Raw genomic sequence first — 18874 nt, 5'->3', positions numbered from 1 at the left:
CCTCAGGTGTTATCAGTCTTTTAAGTCTTGCCAGCCTGACAGGTGAAAAATAATAACCTGATTTTAATTTGTATTTCTTTCATTTTGAGTCAGATTGAACGTGTTATCTTTTCCCGTGAACCATCTCTTTCTGTCTGCCTGGTATTAGATAAAGTACAAGGTCTGAGGGCGTAGTCCCCATGACTGCTTTCACTTCTGACACCAATTGCAAGTTTTGGGGGAGGGGGCTCCTGAAAACCACCCTCAGGGTTGGTGATGTGCTAGAAAGACTCGGGACTCCCTGAAAGCTGTTATCCTCATGGTTGTGGTTTGTTGCTGGGAAGGGGTACAGAAAATTGGCCAAAGGAAGAGACGTGTAGAACAGAGTCTAGGAGGCATTCATTCATTCTCCTTAGGACAAGTTGCCCACTCAGCATTGATATGTGACGGTATACGTGGGTATTGCCAACCCGGGAGGCTTATCTGAGCTTCGGTGTCCAGTTTATATTGGGGCTTCATTACGTAGCCATGACTGATTGACTGACTGCCCATGTGATTGAACTCCATCTCCAGCACCCCTGCCGCCCCTTCCAGTCTAGTGCGGTCTGAGGGGCCGACCCTGAATAACAGACTCTGCTTTCACTCAGGAAATTCCAAGAGTTTAGATGTTACTTTCCAGGAACTGGGGGCAAAAGCCAGACTTCCCTTCAGGCAAGGCCAAATTTTTCACTACATGCTGTCCTGTATCCCTTTTTCTATTGGGTCATTTGGCTTCTTTTGTTAAGCTCCTAACCAAAAAAATTCTTGGTTGAGTGTTAAACTCTAAGCCATAATATCTGAAATTCTTTTCTCGATTTAGAGTCGCTGTCCATTTTTCCTGTTGCAGCATTTTTGTTACTTATTTCTAAATACGTGCATGTGTTGGTGTTGTTTCTGTCATTTTCCATAGCTTTGTATTTCAGAAGCCCTGGCAGAGGAGCTATTAAGAATGACAAGTGTGTGGAGTGTGGGTTCAGGGCTTGGCCTAGCCAGTGTGTAACTCAGTGATCTGAGGGCACAGCTTAACCCTCCCAGCCTTAATCCCCTTGTCTGAGGAACAGGGGCCGTGCCCTCTGCCTTCCTCACAGGTGTGAGTCAGAGGAGCACACGTACGTGACGATGCGTCATAATCTCAACCTGACACACGTCGCAAGGAGACGTAAGTTTGCTGAGACATTTTAAGCCGGTTTGTACATTTTCCTACAGCTGGCCAGCCAGTCTGTTTCAGGTTTTCTGCTGTTACAATTAGCACTGCTCTGAGACCTTTTTTACTTTTAAAAATGTATTAATATTTCTTAGGTTGTATTTTCCCCACATTGATACCCTGGGTCAAAGCAAAATGTATAATTTTATGACTCTTAATGAAGAATCCGAGGAATTTTTCAGTGGCAGAACTGTCTTAAAACAGGATAGATTTCAGTGCAAGAAATAGCTGATTTAGATAGATTTCTGGATTTTTCCATACGGTTAAGAGAAGATATTTAAACTTTATTTGTAGTGAGTGAAGAGTTTGGAGTAATTTTTTGTCCAGCTTTATTGAGGTATGATTGATAATTGTATGTTTATGTTGTACACTGATTTTTTTTAAGGTATATTATATGTTGATATGTATACGTTGTGAAATGATTACCACAGTCAAATTAACAAATACATCACTTCACGTAGTTACTTCGTGTGTGTGTATGTGTGTGTATGTGTTTGTGTGTGTTTATTGAGAACACTTAAGCTCTAATTTCAGCAAATTCCAAGTGTCCTGTAAGAGTTTGGAATAATTTGTGGATTCATTTTTTCTTTGCTTTTCATCTTCTGTCCACTAGAGGGCATTGGAGAGAACAAATGAAAATTTTGGGCAGCTCTGTAAATTATTTTTTGAAATGAAATGATTTTGGATTTTATGAACTTCAAGCAGTTGCTTTATGATTTATGGTATTTTAGATTTCTCATAAAAAGTTTCTCCTGAAATCATTAGATTTGGGGCAAAAATAAATATTTCTCCAACTTCAGTATGACATGAAAATAAGCCACCAGTTTTTGTTTTTCTTTCTTTTAGCTTATGGCAGGGTTTCCAAGTATGTCTCGTATTTTCATTTTATATTGGACGTAATATGCTAAACTCAGTGATGGATGGTACTACTGCCTGGCTTTTCTTTTCCAGGTATTTTTTGGCATTGTCTTTGGGGTCCGTTCATACATACTCCTGAGGTACTAGTTCTGCCCGATTCCTGGCAGGCACTGCACTAAGTTGCCTGAGTCGTTACTGTAGAGGAGGCGCCAGGACTTATGAGTGTTGGGCCAAAGTACTCCTATTGTATGACCTCTTTTTGAGTTATGCTCCCTGATTTTCATGGAGTCACACTGTCTCACCCTGTGTGTCTGTGGGAGAGTTATTTTACTTTCTGTCCTTTTGTTTTCTCATCTCTGAAGTGGAAGATAATAAAAGTAACTGCTTATAAAGTTGTGAAGAAGTGTTCATTCACGTACCCACTTTATTTTGTTGCCTGCCACGTAGTGTGTACTTGGTAGCTCTGAATTATTATCGTGGAAGAAGATGTTTTCAAACGGGATGGGTTTGGTCCAACTGGTATACCACCACGGTGTTCGGTCTCCCTCCCTCTGTAGTGAGATTCAAGATAGTAATTCTAGGGCTGAAGAGTATTCGAGGGGTGGAAGTGATGTCAGGAACGAGAGAGCCAACGTGGGAAATGTTGGAAGGTGAGGAAGACAGATGCAGAAGCAGAGGGGTGGTGTGCCAGGGAGCATGGCGTGTTTGGGGAACTTTTTTTTTTTTTTTTAAAGATTTTTATTTATTCAACAGAGACAGCCAGCGAGAGAGGGAACACAAGCAGGGGGAGTGGGAGAGGAAGAAGCAGGCTCCTAGGAAGGAGCCTGATGTGGGGCTCGATCCCAGAACGCCGGGATCACACCCTGAGCCGAAGGCAGACGCTTAACGACTGCGCCACCCAGGCGCCCCAGTTTGGAGAACTCTTAAACAGTTTGGTGTATCTAGAGTTTCAAGTGGGGGTGGGGAAGTGTGGAGTGAAATAGGGAAGGAAGGCAGGGGCAAGATACTGGAGGCCTTTTCATTCTCTGTCACGGGCGTGTGACCTTTAACCTACAGGCATCGGGAAGCAATGTGGTTTGCTCGAATAGGATGGATGGGTTAGGGGTGTTGGGAAAGAGGGTAATTCCTGCACAGATTCAGGATATTAGGAGAAATCAGAGTACATGTCGGATTATCTCATTCAGTCCTCACATTGACCCTGATATCCATATTATTATTGTCTCCGTTTTACCATTTTACAGGGTATGAAGCAGGTTTAGAGAAGTAAAGCAGTTTGTCCAAAGTCAGATGTCTGGCAGGCTAGTAGGTGGTGGGGTCAAGCCTGGACTCCATCTTTTTGTTTCACCCTCCAGGGGAGAAATGGTTTTCAGAAGAGAATCTGAAGAGTTTGGATAGGGTGCAAGGAGTCAGCCAGAGCCTGACAGTTCTTAGGTTGTTTAGTTTTTATTTTTTGTTTTTCTCATGATTGTGATTTATAAACATAGAGCAGAATGTTCCTTTTTTCCTGCAGTAAATAAATGTTGTTAAATACTCCCCACAGCATGTTCCGGTTAAGCAGACAAACAGCGATATCAGTATCATTAGTTTCGGAAATAAATGGCGAATGCTTGGTAATTACTCACCAGACAAGCATTTCAATTTACGAAGGGATCTCAGTGTGTCCAGTTCTGATTATAAAGTTGCATAGTACTGCAGTGGAATAACATGAAGCTGTTCTTCTTGTATTATTATTTTTTAAGGCTTTGGATATTTAATTCACCCAGAAACACAGGTGACATATTCCTTCAACCCCAAGACACTGCCTTTAAACCATCCTGTCTTAGCCAGGAGCGCTATTATAGTGAGTTCTGGAATTTCTTTCTTTCTTTCTTTCTTTCTTTCTTTCTTTCTTTCTTTCTTTCTTTCTTTCTTTTTTTTTTTTAAAGATTTTATTTATTTGTCAAAGGGAGAGAGAGAGAGATCAAGCACGCAAGCAGGGGGAGCAGCAGAGGCAGGGGGAGAAGCAGGCTCCCCGCTGAGCAAGGAGCCTGATGCGGGACTCGATCCCAGACCCCTGGGATCATGATCTGAGCTGAAGGCAGGTGCTTAACCGACCGAGCCACCCAGGCATCCCTGAAATTATTTTCTTTTCTTTTCTTTTTTTTTTATAATGATTTTTTATTATATTATGTTAGTCACCATACAGTACATCCCCGGTTTTCGATGTAAGGCTCGATGATTCATTAGTTGTGTATAACACCCAGTGCACCATGCAATATGTGCCCTCCTTACTACCCATCACCGGCCTATCCCATTCCCCCATCCCCCTCCCCTCTGTAGCCCTCAGTTTGTTTCTCATAGTCCATAGTCTCTCATGTCCTGAAATTATTTTCTTAAGTCAGGTTATCCACAGTAGAATCACTGGGTCAGAGGAAAACCATTTGACACATCTGGTCCAAGTGCTTTTCAGGAAGTCCAGAAAGCATCCTTAAAACCTAGTAAGCAGAAGAACTTTGCATTCCATTGAAACCTTGTCATTTAAAAACTGAGCTGTGACAAGTAAGTGGTGTATAGAGGATCCTTTCTTAAAGAAATAGGAACCTGCAGAAGCGGGGTTAAATTGCAGCAGAAGGAGTTTTAGTTTCAGTACTCGAAGGAGAGTTTCTGATATTGACAGTTGCCAGATCTAGAATCAGTTACCGAGAGAAGTGAGATCTGCTTTTCTAGAGCTAGGAATAGCTTTCTGGAAGTTCTGAGACATTCATTTATTCGGCCAAACATTTCCTGAATGTCCACCCTCTGCCAGCAAGGCTCCAGGCTTGGGCAAGCTGACTGTATAGAAAAATGACCTCTCGGGGGAACCTGGTGACTGTTTTCTACATGACTTGATAAGGAAGGGAATCACTGGATGATAAACTAAGGGTCAATAAAATAAACAGATTTCAACAATCAGGAAGATTCTTTTTCCCAGAAGAGATGTCTGTGTGCTTTGGTAATGAAAAGCTTATTTGTGGCAAAACCTGTTTAGCACCTGGCTAGGTGGAATTTTACCTTCAGATCTTTTAACGGATGACTTTTTTTGCCTTGTTTATTTCCTAGGTGATAATTGGGACGGTACTGTGGTTTCTGGGATGATGGTATGAAAATGAATTAGATGATATTGTTTAATATCTTTTTTTTAAAGAAAATTAGTACCACTTTTGCTTCCATGATTATGTAAGATTAATATAGCCCTATTTTTAAAGGACTTTTCACTTATTTATAGTCATTTTCCTAAATGCCTGGGAAGTTAGCTTATAATCAGCTTTCCTTTTTGCGTTGGGAAGCAGCGCCTTGGAGGGGACGTGCATTTTCTTTCTGGGCAGGTGTGATGGGATTGGGAGCTGGGAAGGGGTGGAATTACACTTTGGAGACCAGGAGATAGTTAGGCTAGCTTTTGCAGCTGTCCTGTCCTTCGGAGAAACCAGGGCTGGTGTGCACAGCAGTGGCATTATGGATGGAGTGAGGCAATCTGTGGGAATTAAAGCTTTAGAACTCGGTCACTTACTGTCCAATGGGGCATAAGGGGGAGGGCGGAATCAAGGTCGACCAGTTGTGGCATTTTCACTTATTTTTGCTTAGGCTGCGTAACAGCTATACATATATATGTTTGTTATATTATTGTATTCTGGGCAAACAGTGAATAGTGTCTGCACCCAGGGGATTAGAATTTGAATTTGAATGGTGCTTTGCACTTCCTTGGGGAGTGTTATGAACCACTGCCTTTCTTTTCAGAAATAAAGTAACTGCTGCATATGGAAAGTAGGGGACTAAACTGCCCTAGAGACAAAGGATAAATGTTTGTCCTGAACACTCAAGACTTTTCATCATGGCCTCTGATCACTTTCCCATATAAATTTTATATCTAGATGGTTGAAATGGAGCAGCTATACTCACATTTTATCATAGATAACTTCTCTAGTAATGGGACATGGTTGATGTTCCATGGCCATCCTTTGTAGGAGTATTCACTTCATAGGGCTCAGAGTTTGGTTTTTTAACCACAAGAGGGTGCCTCTGGAGCTCTGAGTCCAGTTTGGATTTATGTGGCCCTTGGGGTAAGCAGATACGCTGGTGATGTTTTGTGGTGACAGGTGTTTGAGAGCAGATACTGCTACCTCTAGGCCGTTCTTGCGCGATTAGTAGGGAGTTCCAGTAACCTGTGGAATTACCCCAGAGGCATTTAAACACTGTCAAGGTCAAGGTCAATTCATCTTATTCCACCACAGACTTCCTTTTTAAGCCCACATCTTTGCTTTTAGATCTTAAATAGACTTAAAAAAAGCCAAAGGATTCTTTTATTTTTAAATATTGTATTTATTTGTATTTTTATTTTTTTGAGAGAGGGGGCAAGAGGGAGCACGGGGCGGGGGGTTGCGGAGAGGGGAGGGGGAGAGGGGGAGGGAGGGAGAATCCCAAGTGGGCTTCACGCTTAGTGCTGAGCCCAGAGCGGGACTTGATCCCACAACCCTGAGATCATGACCTGAGCCGAAATCAGGAGTCAGACGCTGAACGAACTGAGCCACCCAGGTGCCCCTATTTTTAAATATCTTAAAAGAGTAACTGAAACTTATAAATTGTTTAAATAAAATACTCAGCATTAAACTGATTACTTTTATAATGGATGAGAACAAATCATTCGTTTATAAATTTTTTCAGCTCTATCTGAAAATGTGTGGTTGAGAACTGTGTTAACAGAAGCAAAATTGTTCATTAGCTTTGCGTTTTGATTATATTTAGTAACGAGGAATGCTGACTTTCGGACAGATAGAACTAACTGTGGGTTTATTGTTTCTCATTTGATACCTTTGAGTCTCTAAAGTACTTTTTCACTGACTTCCAATTTTGGAGCAAATCCTTGAAGTAACAGAAAAGGTAGAGAAGTTAACTCCAGAGTTCTTTGGCTTACCTGTTTCTTTCTAAAAAAATTTTATAATCTATTCTACATTTTTTGTCTAGAGAACTTCAGACGTTCACAAAAGTAGACAGAATGATACAGTGAATCCTCGTTACCAGCTGTCCAGCTTCAAACATGGACCATCCTCCCTTTTGTATTAGTTGGCTGCAGATTTCAGTCCTCCTGTGATCTGTGAGGTGTTTTCACTTTTTAGGTAGAAAGGATATTACTGTAAGTTTGCTTACTGATTCACTAGAAACTAGGCACCGAAAATGGGCTTGGTGATGGGGCCGTCGCCAAGGTGAATTATGCTGAATTTCTGTAGGTCTTAGTAAGATCTGCTGAGTGTCTCTCTGAAGTGTAACACAGACATTGTGTGTTGTCTCGGAATTAGTGATTAGCATCCTGCCACCTTGCAGAAAGACATGGAGATAACTTAAAAAAATATATATTTGGTAAGATTTAAAAAGAGAGGAAGAAATGAGTATGAAGGGTGAAGGTCATCATGCAGTATGAAAGCCACTTACGGAGAATCCAAGACAAGCATGATGTGAGGCTTGACACAATCATCAGTGTACCGCTGAATTTTCTAGGAGCCAGAGTCAAAAGGAAACACAATCAGTCTTATATTATCCTTCAGATTTCTTTTTTTCACTGAAGACACATTTTCCCCACAGGATCTTCTAGAAGGAGCCATCGGGGCGGCAGGTGGAGGAGTAATTTGGTCTCCGAGCAAATGGCTGTCTGAGAAGCTGAGAGCGCTATTTTGACTTGTTTTGGGGCTTTGCAGATATAATAACCAGCAGTCTTACATTTTATTGAACTCCGTTATATATCAGGCATAGTGCCTGGTGATTTATTTCTTTTAATCTTAACACATCCCTGCTCCCCAGATGCTACTTTCCTCCTTTTTCAGGTGAGGAAATTGAAATTCAGGGAAATAACTTGATGAATTTCGGCAGCTGTCTGTACTCAGATTGCTAAAAATAATTGACATCTAGATAAGTGGATTGTTGATTCACATTTTATGGGTGTATGTGTGTGAGTATGTGCTTACTTTTTTGGAAACGAAAACGAAAAATAAGACTGGCAGTTCTTCGATCATTGTCTGACTGGGAACATGATCACTTTGGAGGAGACTGGGTTGTGGGCCAGGGTCCGTGATGCACGCCGTCATCCACGCTCTCTGTTCGTGAGTGGTGTGCTGTTACTCTCCGTGCACACGGCCAGTTCTGACTTCTGTTCTTTTAATTTTCATATAGAGAGAAAAGGAGCAACAGGAGGAGAAGAGGAGTTTGGTCAGGAACACGGTGAAGAATGAAGCCAGTGAAAGAAGAGCTATGATAACCCCTGCTCTCCGGGAAGCCCTCACTAAACAAGGTGCAAATCCTTCGGAAGTGAGGTCACAGTACTACCCTCTTAAGCCTCCTAATTGAACACCTAAGTGAGGAAGCCTGAGATAGGGATTGCCAAGAGGAAAGAAGGTTTAGGAGGTCCTTCTGTGGTTAGCCCAGCAGCTGTGTCACGTGTTGCTGTCGAGGGAGCCCCCTCTTGTTCCTGTGGATCACTTGTGTGTTGGCTGCTGGGCCGGCACATTTCCCCTCTGCTTGGTTTATTGGGATGTTAGCGTCAGTGTGGCTCAGGTATGCAGATGGCAAATGCCGTCACGGGCTTCTTTACGAATCATTGTTTATTAAGGCGAAATTATTAAATGCAGAGAAAAGCTCATGTTGATATTAGGCTGGAATCAATTAGAAATGTTTTCTGTCCAAGTATATCTGCGGTTTTGTGGTCATCACTTATTAAGGAGGCTATAACTTGAGATCAAATAATAGTATTGATTTCCTGTAGAAGAAAGAGTGGTCAATAGGGAGTCAGTAGACTGACTTCCTTCCTTCCCTCCCGTCTTTCTGTATTTATCGAGAACCTTTTATGTGATAGTTCTGGCAACGCAGAGAAACATAAGATTCATGTCTCCTTCAAGGAGCCGTCAGCCTGTTAGAGGAGACAGACAGGAATATTCAGTTATGTATATGTATTTGTGTGTGTGTATAATATCTAATGTATACGTAATCTGCTTTTTCATAAGGATGTTCCGACTATTTAGGATCTAGAGTGATTTTATGATAGGTTTAAATCTTTCATCTAGCTGTTTGTTTTCTACTTGTCTCATGTGTTCTTTGATTTCCTTTTTTCCTCTTTTCTGCCTTCTTTTGATTATTTCTTTATGATTCAGATTTACATCCTTGTTGGCTCTTTAGTTACAGCACTGTGTTGTTATTTAGTGGTTGTCCGGGGTTTTACGCTGTATCTCCGTATCATATCACAGTGTATCTTGGAGATGACAGACCACTTCATGTACCTAGAAGAAGCTTCAGTAGTAGCCCTGTTTTCCCCTTGCCACCCTCTAAGCAATGTTTTACTTTTACATGTGTTATAAACCTGTGATACACTGTTACTATTTTGGTTTGACTAGTCAATTATCTATTTAAGATTTAAATAATTAGTAACAATCTTGCATAATCGACTCAGGTAGGTACCACTTTTGGTGCTTTTCATTCCTTTGCACAGATCTGTGTTCTCTCTGGCAGCCGTTTCCTTCTGCCTGAAGGGCTTCGTCTGGCATTTCGTGTAGTGTGGGATATTTGGTGATGAATTATTTCAGCTTTTGTGTATCTGAAAGAGGCTTTATTTCGCCTTCATTTTTGAAGGATATTGGTTGATGGATGTGGAGTTGTCAATTGACATGTTTTTTTTCTCTTGGCGCTCCAGAGGTGTTCCACGGTCTACTTGCTGCCGTCGCTTCTGATGAGGCTTGTGTTCTCATCTTCCATTTGTTCCTTTGAATGGAATGTTTGTAGCCCCTGGCTACCTTTAAGATCTTCTCTTAATTACTGATTCTGAGCAGTTTAGTTATAATGTGTTTCAACGTAGTTTTCTTCATGTTGCTTTTACTTAGGATTTGTTGAACTTCCTGGTGCTGTGGATTTATAGTTTTAATCAAATTTGGACAAATTTTGGCTGTTATTTCTTCAGATATTTTTCTGTCACTGCCTCTCTCTCCTCTTCCTTGGGGACTTCCGTTCCGCAAATCTGTCCCACAGCTCACTGATGTTTTTTTCATTATTTAAAATTCTTTTTTCTGTTCTCCTTTTCATTTCTGCGTAGCTTCTGTTGCTATGTCTTCAGGTATGATTTAGTAACCTTTTCTTCTCTCGTGTCTAATCTTCCATTAATTCTATCCGGTGTGTTTTTCAGCTTAGGTGTTTATAGTTTTCATCTGTAGAAGTTGAGGTTGGGTCTTTTTATAGTCTCCATGTTTCTACTTTTTGAGCCTACGAATTATAGTTACAACTGTTTTTTTTTTTTAAAGATTTTATTTATTTATTTATTTGACAGAGAGAGAGAGACAGCCAGCGAGAGAGGGAACACAAGCAGGGGGAGTGGGAGAGGAAGAAGCAGGCTCCTAGTGGAGGAGCCTGATGTGGGGCTCCATCTCACAACGCTGGGATCACACCCTGAGCCGAAGGCAGACGCTTAACGACTGCGCCACCCAGACGTCCCTCCTATAAACATTCTTAAGCTTTGCTCTAGGGTGAAGAGCAGTAACTTGGAAACAGTTCGAGCCTTTTAATCTGGCGTTTTTGACTTGGGAAGTGAGACCAGAGCTTACTCACTATATGGCTAATTGCTTCTGACTATTGGAGCAGAACACTTCTGTGTACTCTGCTCCTTGCTTGGAATCTAAAGTGGTACGAGCAGGCACAGTTCCCAGCCGGCCGTGAGCACCAGGCATACCTCTGGCCTTTCAGGTGGTTCTTTCTCATTCTTGGTGAATTTTTCTCTCACATACGCACGAAGCAGTACTCAGATATTTCTGGGACTCCTCTGTAGATTCTTGAGTTTAATCTCTGCGTAGCTCTCGACTCTCTCGTACTCAGTTCTGCAAACTCTGTAGCCACGTGGGCTCCCCGGACTCTTGCTTCCATGTCCTGAACTCAGAATACTGGGCTGTTCTTGGGTTGCCTCTCCCTGCTGCATGGCCTAGAAGCTTTCAAGGCGGTAAGCTCTGGTAGTGGTAGGGCTCACCCTGCGTGTTTCCATCTCCCTGAGATTACTGTCCCTTGTTGCCTGATGTTTCACGCCTTGGAAACTGTTGGTTCCTATATTTTGTCCCATTTTTGGCATTTCAGGTGGGAGAGTAAATCCTCTGTTACTTAATCTTGGTTAGAACAAAGTTGTGCGCTATGATTTTTAGCAGCTGCCTGCTTTTGGCTTATCTTGGCATTGTGGTCAGCCACAAGTCTATCCATGCTGTACTTTGCAGTTTTCTTCATACCCGCCTAAATGCAAAACTGTGTAAAACCCTATGTATCTTGGAAAAGAAGGACATAAAGAACTAATATGATAGAGTGTCATTTCTACGACAGGGTATGAACAGCATATAATGTAGGAATCCAAAAGAAGAGATAGAATTTTCTCTGGGAATCTTTTAAATGCGTATTCTGCATCTGAGATTACTCAGTTGGGACTCAGTTCCCTCTTCAAATAGATAAGTGGTGCTTTGTTTACATAAATGTGGAAGAGGATAAAAGACAGAGCCCTGTAAAATTGCCACTAGAGACTTGTAATCCAAACTGACATTGTTCCATTAATCGTCACCCTGTGAATACAGATGTTCAACCAGCCACGGATCGACTCATGCCGTCATCCAGACTATATTTCTCCATTTGCCTCATTTGTCTGCAAGTCAAGAGTCTTTCTGTACAAGAGACTCCTAATTGTGGCTTATGACTTGAAGCCTCGCGAGAAACTTTATTAAATGCTTTCTGAAATCAGAATGTTCTACTTGTTTGCTCTTCTAGTTTATTAAAAAAGGAAATGTGATTACTTTGGCATGGCTTTTCCAGGCTTTTCATGTCTTCTGTGGCTCACGCATTTTAAGTGCTAGGTGATGGAGTGGTGCTGAGAATTCATGTTAGGTTATGGTTCCTAGAATTTTATTTTTCACTTCTTGGGGCAGTATTTCTTTATTTTAATCTCCTGTTGCCCATCTGATTCTTCATCTTTTTTCAAAGATTACCGATGAGGGTTCCCCAGTTGTTTGTTTGAAGTATATTGTTACTTGCTTTTGCTTTACGGCCCAGCATTTGTTTTTGTTTTGGTTTTGTTTACAAAGTTTCCCTGGGTCCTCCAAAAGCCTGTGCGTTCTGTAGTTGTTGAGTGTAGTGCTCTGTGTTCTTCGTCACCTTTACTGTGTTGTTTAGATCTTAGAGCTCTACTGAGTTTTTGTCTGTGGGATCTGATACTGAAAAATGTTAAAAATTTTTTTTCTATGGGGGCGCCTGGGTGGCGCAGTCGTTAAGCATCTGCCTTCGGCTCAGGGCGTGATCCCGGCGTTATGGGATCGAGCCCCACATCAGGCTCCTCTGCTGGGAGCCTGCTTCTTCCTCTCCCACTCCCCCTGCTTGTGTTCCCTCTCTCGCTGGCTGTCTCTATCTCTGTCAAATAAATAAATAAAATGTTTTAAAAAAAAGTTTTTTTTCTATGATTTTGGATCAGCCTATTGTTTCCTTATGTATTTTTAGTCCATGTTATTAGATGCATATACATTTTAAGGTGTTTTATCATCCTGGTGAATTAAACTTATAATGTTTTCTTTCACTGGGTTGTTGCCTACCATTATTTAAGGAAAGAAAAATGATTTTGTTACAGTTTTTTAATCACCTTTTAATATGAGGCTTTGAATCAATTCAGTTTTGTGTTTTGTTTTTCTGTTCAGGTTATCAGTTGATTGGGAGCCACTCTGGGGTGAAGCTTTGCAGATGGACAAAGGTATTTATTTTTATTTAAATGTTACTTCTGTTTTATGCAACTTTTGTATGGCTCTGATATGCTGCCAGTGAATTTTACCATTTTAAAGAATAATTTACAATGTAATGATTTTGAATGAATTTATTAAATGAGTTCAGCATATATTAATGGATGTAAAAAAAAAAAAACTCAAAAAACAAACCCTTTTCCACCACCCAAAGTATGATATATATTAGCCGTTTTCCTCATCCTGCTAAGTTCACTTGTGGCCATTTCCAGCTGTAGCCCCTCTGTCACAGCCAGAAAACAGTTGTTCTACTTGCTGTCACTAGTTCTGTTTTGCGTGTTCTAGAATTTCATATGAATGGAATCATTACGTGTGTTTTTTTGCAAGTGGATTCTTAAACTCAACATAATGTTTCTGAAATTCATCCATATTGTAGTACATATCAGTAATTTATTCATTTTTATTGCTGAGTACTATTCAGTAATGTGAACGTACCACAGTTTTTAATCTGTCGAAAGGCAGTGGGTTGCTATCAGTTTTTAGCTATTAGGAATAAAACTGCTGTGAACCTTCTTACACCACGCTTTGTTAGGAATGTATGTTTCAGTTCCCTTTGGATACATCCTAAAGTGGGACTTGCTAGGTCATAGGGTAGGTGTATGTTTCACCTTTGTAAGAAACTCTCAGTCTATTTTCAGTGTGGCTGTACCATTTTATACTTGCATTGGCAATTTCTGAAAGTTCCCGTTGGAACATTTTCTTACCATCCTGTGGTATTGAAAGGCTTTTTAATTTTAGCCATTCTAGTGAGTGTGAAGTGGTGTCATTGTGGTTTTAATTTGCATTTTGTGGATGACTACTGGTGATGAGGCACGCCTTGTCATGTGCACATTGGCTGTTCTATTTGTGAAGTGTCTCTTGCCCAGATTAGGTTGTTTGACGTTATATTGCTGATTTGTAGGAATCCTTCCTATATTGTGGAAATGAGTCTTTTGTCTAATACGCATTATGAATATTTTCTCCTAACCTGTGGCTTCCTTTTTTCATTTCCCTAATGGTATCTTTTGAAGTCTTAAATTGGAATAAAGTCCAATTTGTCTTTTTTTTTATGGTTCGTGCATTTTGTTTTTTTAGTTTTTTGTTTGTTTGCTTAGTGCTTTTTGCTTTTTATATATTAAGAAACCTTTGCCAACTTCAAGGTCGCAAAGATGCTCTGTGTTTGTTTTTTTCTGGAAACTTCATGTATAGTTTTAACTGTTACGTTCAGGTCTTTGATTTCATCTCGAATTGATTTTTATGAATGGTGTGAGATAAAGGTCGAGATTCATTCCTTTACCTGTCCCCCATGTGGATATTCAGGTGTTTTAGCACCATTTGTTGAAAAGAATTTCCTTTTACCATTGAATTACTTTAGGCCTTTGTAAAATATCAGTCGTCTGTCTATGGGTAGGCGCATTTCTGGACCCCTTATTCTATTCCATTCTCTTTGTCTATCCTCATGCCAATACCACATTGTCTTGATAACTGTGGGTTTGTAATAGTCTGAAATTATGCAGTATAAGTTCTCGGTCTTGTGTTTTTTTTTTTTTTTTTTTTTTTTAATTCATTTCCAGGATAGTTTCCACTCTTCTGGGTCCTTTGCATTTCCATATAAATTTTAGAATCAGCCTGTGCATTTCTATTGTATGTATTTGTTCTGTTTCCTCAGTTTTTGTATTTGTCTTTTTGGCATCCATTCATCACAGGACCAGTTAGATTATCTAAATTTTCTTATTTTCTGTATTCTTGATGCTCTGGCTTTTGGGGGCCATATAGATAGATCTGGGGAGAAACTGTCCCTCCTAGGGCTAGCTAATTCCTAAAGATAACAACAGCCGGCCTGGAGTGTGCCTTTCATATGCAAATCAGCCAGGCCTGGCTCTTTAGCCTTCAGTTACCTCCTTATCTAACTCCCACACCATGCCCATATTTTCCCTGCCCTACTTTATCCCAGGGCCAGGTACCAGACGGTTAGAGACTTAGAGACGGCGCTATAGCCTGAATTATTCAAACAAGGCAGTCCTGCATTGTGTACCCTGTCCTGCCTTGCCTTTCCTGCGGAAACCCCAGTAACAGGTCTGGCCTAGGCTTTCCCGTCGCTCCTCTCTCTGCCTCCCGAACAACCCTGTTGCTCCTCTCTCACCCTGTGTGGTGTGGGTGCCCCCTTGTCTTGGGAAATATAAGTAATATCTTCTTTTTTCATTGGCATTGGCCTCTCCAGGTTGGCTGGCATTCAGTCACTTCCATAAATTAAATTCCCGTGGGTCCAAATAAGATGGCATTTGTAAACAGCTTTATTGAAATATAATTTACCTATCATACAGCTCCTGCATTTAAAGTGCACAGTTGAATGGGTTTTAATACATTCACAGGGCTGTGCAAACATTATCACAATCTGACTTTAGAACATTTTTGTCCCTTCTGAAAGAAGTTATGCACCCAATAACGGTCCATCTTCATTCTCCCTTCTCCTCCCAGCCTTAAAGCACCATTAACCTACTTCCTATCTCTATAAATTCCCCTCACCTGGACGTTAATACTTTATGTGGCCTTTTGTCCTGGCTTCTCGTTGAGCATGCTGTTTTCAGTGTGCATCCATGTGCTAACAGATATCAGTATTCCATTCCTTTTTATGGCCAGTAATATTGTATGTATAGGTGTGTCCCATCTTCTTGTTGTCCATCAGTTGGTGGACATTTGGTTTGCTTCCACTTTTCGGATATCATGAATGAAGCTTCTGTGAACATCATGATTTGTACACGTTTCTGTGTGGACGTGTTTTTATGTGCTCTGGTTATATACCTACGAGTGGAATTTGTGGGTCGTGGTAACTATGTTTAAATCATTTGAGGGACTGCAACACTGTTTTCCAAAGTGGCAGTACTATTATATTTTATATTCCCACCTGCAATGTATGAGGTTCCCAGTTTCTCCACAACCTGCTAACATTTGTTGTTTTCCATGTTTTTTTTTTTTTTTAAAGATTTTATTTATTTGACAGAGATAGAGACAGCCAGTGAGAGAGGGAACACAAGCAGGGGGAGTGGGAGAGGAAGAAGCAGGCTCACAGCGGAGGAGCCTGATGTGGGGCTCGATCCCAGAACGCCGGGATCACGCCCTGAGCCGAAGGCAGACGCTTAACCGCTGTGCCACCCAGGCGCCCCTCCATGTTTTTGATAATAGCTATCCTAGTCGGTGTGAAATGGTTTTCTTACAGTGATTTTGATTTACATTTGCATTTCCCTTAATGACAAACATTGTGGACTCTGTTTATGTGTACTTATTGGCCATTTGTGAATCTTCTTTGGAGAAATGTCTATTCAGGTCCTTGGCCCTTTTCACACTGGGTTCTTTGCCTTTATACTGTTGAGTTGTAAGAGTTGTTTTTGTCCTCTGGATACTAGTTCTTTTTTTTTAAGATTTTGTTTTATTTATGTGAGAGAGAGAGAGAGAGACCATGAGAGCATGAGCAGCGGGAAGGGCGGAGGGGGCAGCCAACTCCCCACTGTGCAGGGAGCCCGGTGCATGCTGGGGCTTGATCCCAGGACCCTGGAATCATGACCTGATCTGACTGAGCCACCCAGGTGCCCCTGGATACTAGTTCTTTATCACATGTAAGGTTTACCTCTCCCGCTGCTGTTGGCGGCCATGTCGCCAGGAGCTGAGTTGCTGCAAACCTCGGGGAACTTGGCTTCTGGTGTCATAGGACCTCCACTGCTGTCTTCCAGGCCTTTTCTCAACCTGTCCTGTCCCCATAAAGAGTATTCCCCACAAAGACCTATTCTTGTGGTTTTGGTTAGCTCAGACCTGGCCGTTCTAAATAAACCACACTTTCTTCTCCAGGCATGCTTGACTTTTTTACGTTCTTTATTCCTGTTCTTAAACATTTCTGTCCTCAGTTCACACTACTGCCTCCTAATGTCTGTCTTTTACTTTGTATTTCTTTGTGTCGTGTCCATCATGACTCCTGCCTCTTCTTGTACCTGGCAAGGAAACAACCTTTTGTCTTCATCTTTCTCCTGGAATGGCCCTGCCCTCAATGCCATAGTCCACAGTTGACCTTTGCTTGGTGCCTCAGTGCCGTTGATGGCCCTCCGTAAGAGGGAGCCCACCGCTCCAACCCCCGTTGTTTTCAGAATATCGTATCTTCTCACCATTCCTCTGAGCATTCTTGTAGTGCTGTCTGCTCCCTAGTCCTGTTGCTATTGTTTATGAATATTTGAGAAACTCTTCTTCTTTGTTTTCCACTGCTGTTTTTCTGCCTTCACCCTGAGGGGCATGAACGTTCTGGTGACACTTCTGGCACCTTCTGTCATTCAGCGTATTCTTGTGCTCAACTGTCTTTTTTTTTTTTTAAACCCTTTCAACATCCAGTATTTGTCTCTTCCAATCCAGTGATTTTCAGTAATGTCAGACCCAATGCCTTCTGCTTATAACCAGTGTTTTATGACCTCCCGTTAACTATTCTAGATTAAATGCACAGATTTACAAATATAATTTCACAGATGTAATTTAAAAAGTCAGTGTTCTGCTCTAGCAGAAAAAAAGGAAGTACTTTATATTAAAATAGTTTGTATTTCTGTGCAAGACGCTTAGGCACTACTGCATTAGAAGGCATGGGGACTATTTCCACCTGCTTATAATGGACAAGTGTATAGTTAAGAGAGAGAAACAGATTAGAAGTTATTCCGTACAAGCTAGACTTATTTAGGTATAATAACAGAAAGAGGGGTATAACCCTCATTGAAATAGGGCTAACATACCAACCAATTATAGACTATCAAATTGGAAAAATGAGAACGATGTACTTGCAGATGAGTGGTATCTCAGTTATAAGTGTTGAAAAAGAACAGTTTCCTGTATTGTAATTTGGGAGGAGTGGAGACAAATTGTGATAGAAAATTTCTGCCTTGAAATTCCACATCTCGTTGAGAGCCACATTCAGTCTCTAATTTATAACAAAACCCTTTAAGTGACAGTGGTAACAGAGATGAGTTAGCAGAAATGGTAGTGTGGCCGAGAGAAGTATGCTGGACCTCTGGTGACAGGCTCAGAGTAAGATTTTGGCAGGCACCCCCCGCCCCAAACAAGTTTGATTTCAAATAATTATGGCAAGATAGATACCTTGTCCTTATGCTATAAAAATTAATAATATATAGAATGACTGTCATAATTTTTTTTAAAGATCTTATTTATTTATTAGAGAGAGCGCGCGCACACAAGCAAGGGGAGTGGCAGGGAGAGGGAGAAACAGGCTCCTGGCTGAGCGGAGAGCCCGATGTGGGGCTCAATCCCAGGACCCTGGGATCGTGACCTGAGCGGAAAGCACACTTAACCGACTGAGCCACCCAGGTGCCCCTGACTGTCATAATTTTAAAACTAGTTTGGTTCGTGAGAATCCTGCATATCATATGTCTGTTATTTAATATTTGGTTCTAAGTCTACGAAAAGCGTCTTGAATCTCTCCTGTATTTGTAGGTGATACCTACAATAATACAGATGCAGGTATTTTGCTGGTGACTTAGATACTAGAAAACAGCATTATTTTCTGTGCCATGGTTTTTCAAAATGGTGACATTTCTTGGAGGAAGTTTTGCATAAAAGAGAATGTTCTCTTATCTTAAGTTACATGGTAGCTGCATTTCTGGAAAATTCAGTGTATGGTAAAATTGTACAGAAAATACTTTATTAGCAAAAGGAAGGTGGAATCCAGGTTCAGATAATTATAATCATATTTTTCACAAGTATGGAGGTCTGGTGAGTCATTTGAAAAGACGTAGAGAACCCCCCCCTTTTTTTTTAATAGGATTTATCCTGAGCATGGCAGGAGATGTGAAACCCTCCTCCAACCATCTCAATAGCAGAAATATTTCCACAGATGTCCGTACCCCCATCGGGTAGCATTGGCTCCATTGAGAACCTCTGCCCCAGTCCATTTTCATTGCTACCCTCCCAAGTTCAGATTGTTCTCTTGAACATTGCAGCTAGTTTTTTTCCCCCTCTAGTACCCGCTTCCAGT

At 41.2% G+C, this 18874-nt stretch overlaps 1 protein-coding gene across 3 annotated transcripts in view; it reads left to right on the top strand.

Moving 5' to 3' along the window:
* LOC123784713 (S-adenosyl-L-methionine-dependent tRNA 4-demethylwyosine synthase TYW1) overlaps positions 1 to 18874 on the top strand; it is a 210644-nt gene that overhangs the window by 22834 nt on the left and 168936 nt on the right. For all 3 annotated transcript variants that reach the window (XM_087868361.1, XM_087868364.1, XM_045786138.2), the window contains 2 exons: positions 8258 to 8375; positions 12778 to 12830. In XM_087868361.1, coding sequence (XP_087724487.1) covers positions 8258 to 8375; positions 12778 to 12830 — 171 coding nt within the window. The remainder of the gene's footprint in view (positions 1 to 8257; positions 8376 to 12777; positions 12831 to 18874) is intronic.

The sequence above is a fragment of the Ursus americanus genome, chromosome 2 (genome assembly GCF_024610735.1).
Source record: "Ursus americanus isolate L20-20 chromosome 2, mUrsAme1.1.p, whole genome shotgun sequence".
In the NCBI taxonomy this organism is placed as follows: domain Eukaryota; kingdom Metazoa; phylum Chordata; class Mammalia; order Carnivora; family Ursidae; genus Ursus; species Ursus americanus.
This window is presented reverse-complemented; position numbering and strand designations above follow the sequence as displayed.